General features: G+C 35.1%; 1 protein-coding gene across 1 annotated transcript; it reads right to left on the bottom strand.

Annotated features, from left to right (window-relative positions):
- Window positions 1–423: 423 nt before the first annotated feature.
- LOC149541108 (uncharacterized protein At4g22758-like) lies at window positions 424–2196 on the bottom strand. Its single transcript, XM_089802111.1, has 2 exons — window positions 1069–2196; window positions 424–863 (listed from the first exon to the last, which is right to left on the bottom strand). Exons 1-2 carry the CDS (start codon window positions 1526–1528, stop codon window positions 700–702), a joined length of 624 nt encoding a protein of 207 aa, XP_089658237.1. The 5' UTR covers window positions 1529–2196; the 3' UTR covers window positions 424–699.
- Window positions 2197–3401: the final 1205 nt, after the last annotated feature.

Raw genomic sequence — 3401 nt, 5'->3', positions numbered from 1 at the left:
GAAATTTAATTTTTATTTTAGTTAAATAATCTTATATGAATTACTTTTAATTATAATTATTAAATCTTAAATAAAATTAAAAATGTCTTAAATTGTTCATGTATTCATATATACATCAATATAGTATTTAATTTTAAAATATTTGTAGATGATAATAAACTGTAATAGCTGGTTTAAAAAAAATAGAATTGGTGAGAACTAGCTGCTAGATTTAAGAGAAGTTAAAAAAAAAATTGTACCATTCAACTTTTAAAAACTTAAATAGAACAGATGAGAACCAGCTGCTAGAATTTAGAAAAGGCCAAAAAAATAATTTCAGCATAATACAAAAAAAATCTTCCTTTCAACCACTTAAAAATATTATACTCCAAGACAAATATAAGTGACATGTATTCCTCCATTCAAGTATTAAAAAATAAAACATTAACAAAATCGAACTCATATATAGATTTGAGGGAAGCCAAATAAATAAAATCGAAGCAATGGGGGCGATTACAAAGAATTCCAAATACCAGCAAAGCCAAGAGGCAAATTGCATAATATAATACAAAATTTACATTATTCCGTCAAGTACTTATATTTTCGACAGGCCCTAAAATATCCTCTCGACGGCATTCCAGCAACCAAAATTCCTCTTGTTTTTTAGCCATCGATATTTTTAGTGGCATTACAAGATCAAATTTTGAGTCCTGGCGCTGGTTAGGGCAGCGCCAGAAAACGATTCATCAAATTGTACCATGGCTCCTTCCCCTGTCCAACAAATTTCCCCATTTCTGTACCACAGCTCACGGAACTCCCCTTCTTCGGACACAGGAAGAAATTCCGACACCCCAAATCCTTCATCTTATCACTCGGATTCAGACCTGAAAATGCCCAAATCCGTGTCTCAAAACAACAACAATCCAACCAAAATGGAACAATAACTCCTCGGATCAAATGAAAAATATATAAAGAACTAGGCTTAAAACGAAAACTAAAATCCAACCAAATATGGAACAAAATAACAAATCTGTTTTAAATCAAAGAGGGAAAAAATCTGATTAAACGGAAAACAAAACAAAAGCTCACAGTCAATGGTGAACTGCGAATAATGCAAGCCGAACGAGAGCAGATCGGTGCTGAGAAGAGGTCGTCTTCCTTCTTTAGCGTACTGAGCAAGCGCCGCTTTCACAACATCAAGAACAGTTGCATCCGTGGACATCAGCAAACGGAGGGGGCCAATACTACGCGCCACGGTCACATTGACCAGCACCTTAGCGGCGCTTTTGCCGCTTGCCGGCTCCACAGGCGGCGCCTCCGAGTTGAGCCATGGAGTCCGTTCGAAAGGGGGCTTATCCCGCCTCAGAAGCTCCGGGTGCGTCTGCGGCCTCCTCATGTGACCAGGGGCTGGGGTCTGGACCTGGGCGGATTTCTTCGATTTGGGGTCCAAAATCTTCTCCAGCGGTTCCCCAGAGAACCGCCCGCTAAAACTAGAAGATCTCCGAAAACCCCCATGAGCGGCTCCTTTTGATTTGGGTTTCTTCTCCATTAGAGAAAAATGAAAAGGGGAATCCAAGCCAGACCAGGGGCAGGGGAATTGTTAATTTATTACCTCAATCTGCGGTATCTATAAGAACGGGATTTGGAAAACGTGGAGGGGAGAAAAGAGAGAGTATATGCAGAGAAATTGGGCACCATTGTGCGTGGTCATTCATTAGTTTCCTCTTCTACCAGAGATTGGAGAAAATAATTGGAAGATTTGAGAAACTGGGTCTCAATTTAAGGCTGTGGAAATCGCGTTCCCACCGTCAAAGAAGGCAGCTATTTGCTGGCGTTGAGTAAAATAAGCGAACAATAATACGAGACGCAACAGTGGGAGTGGGAAAGATAAGGTTTTTCGTGGGTCCCTGAAGGCCTAGCTTCCATTGAATTTGTTCCTCCTGGGGACGGCTGCAGCTTCTTCAGTCATATGGTCTTTGGACTCTTTTGGTGCCACTACTTCTCAACAGATTATTTGACCTAAAATCTCTGACTCACTCCCTCTTTTGTGCTGTGCAGCATCGTGGCTGCCCATTTCACGGTTGAGTTTACTGATTTGCTATTATTTGCGTCGGACGCGTCTCTGCATTCAAGAATCGTTTTTGGAAACACTGTTTGAACTTGAATGCTTTGCTGGGATTTACACATTTTTGTCTTCATTTTCAGGTAGTCTTGCTTCCTTTGAGTTTAAAACTTTCCTTCATTTTCAAGGATTGGGTGGTAGGTGATCATTATCTTTTTGGTTGGCGTTTACTTTCTTATTCTATGATTTATTTGTAATCAAAGTTAAGTCTTTTTTCTGGTCTACCTAGATATCTAATTGAAGTGGAGTTTTGTTTTTAATTTGAAGATTAATGTTAAAGATAAGATATCTTTACAATTACACTTCATAACTATTTTGTGAAATTTTTTGACATTTCGATTTATATTTTATGATGTATCAGTACATGAAAATGATGTTGCAAATATTGTTTGGAAGCATAAATCAATAGAATTGTAAGTTTTTTTCGTTTTAGTTTATGTAGGAGGTATGTATGTGACCTAGGGATCATCACCTTGTATCTTGGGTATTTGTACAAGTTATTAATTTTATATGGTCAATATATTTAATAATTGTTAATAAAGCCAACAGAGCAAATTTCTAAACTTTTAAGTCATTAATTTTGTATGGTCAAATATTTAAGACTTGTTGATGAAATAAAGTTACATCATTGATTTCCAAATTCATGCTTCAAAGTTTTTTCCCCTTTTTTACTTCTTATAAGAAATAACCTAAAGACTCTTTTAAGAATGGTCCCTTATTTTTTTCTTCTTTGGCCCACTTATTGAATATAAGGAACACTTTATCTTGAAGTATAAGTTTTCCCACGTTTTAGGTATTTTCCTTCTACTCTTTTTCATTCAATTAGATGTCTAAGTTGGTTTTTATTTGTATTTGGAAGTAAAGATAATGTTGTATATGTATGAATAAACAAATAATGGTCAATATTTTATAGACAAAGGATTAGTAGGTAATCATTATCCTTTTTATGCTCTCTTTTTTTATTGTATAAATCATTTGCAATCAAAGTTGAGTCTTTTTGTGGTGTACCTAGATATCTAATTGATGTTTATTTAATAAGAAAATAAATAGTATGGAAAAGTTGTTGAATTGTAAGTTATTAATTTTGTATGGTCAAAATTTAATGTTAGTTAATGAAGTTAACAAAATCAATTTCTAAATTTGTAAGTTATTAATTTTGCATGGTCAAAACTCAATGTTTGTTAATGAAGTTAACAAAGCTAGTTTCCAAATTTGTAAGTTATTAATTTTGTATGGTCAAAATTGAGTATTTGTAAATGAAGTTCCAAAGTTAATTTCCAAATTCTTGCTTGGAAGCATT

This window comes from Cupressus sempervirens, chromosome 9 (genome assembly GCF_028749045.1).
Source record: "Cupressus sempervirens isolate cs-2001-9-10 chromosome 9, ASM2874904v1, whole genome shotgun sequence".
Taxonomy (NCBI): Eukaryota; Viridiplantae; Streptophyta; class Pinopsida; order Cupressales; family Cupressaceae; genus Cupressus; species Cupressus sempervirens.
The sequence above is the reverse complement of the archived record's forward strand: the minus strand, read 5'-3'. Positions and strand labels throughout refer to the sequence as shown.

What these genes read in the sequence shown, in the direction of transcription:
- LOC149541108 (XM_089802111.1), bottom strand. Translation starts at nt 1,528, where the DNA reads ATGGAGAAGAAACCCAAATCAAAAGGAGCCGCTCATGGGGGTTTTCGG. An exon ending in TTCGCAGTTCACCATTGACT is followed by an intron (nt 864 to 1,068) that starts GTGAGCTTTTGT and finishes GGGCATTTTCAG; the next exon opens with GTCTGAATCCGAGTGATAAG.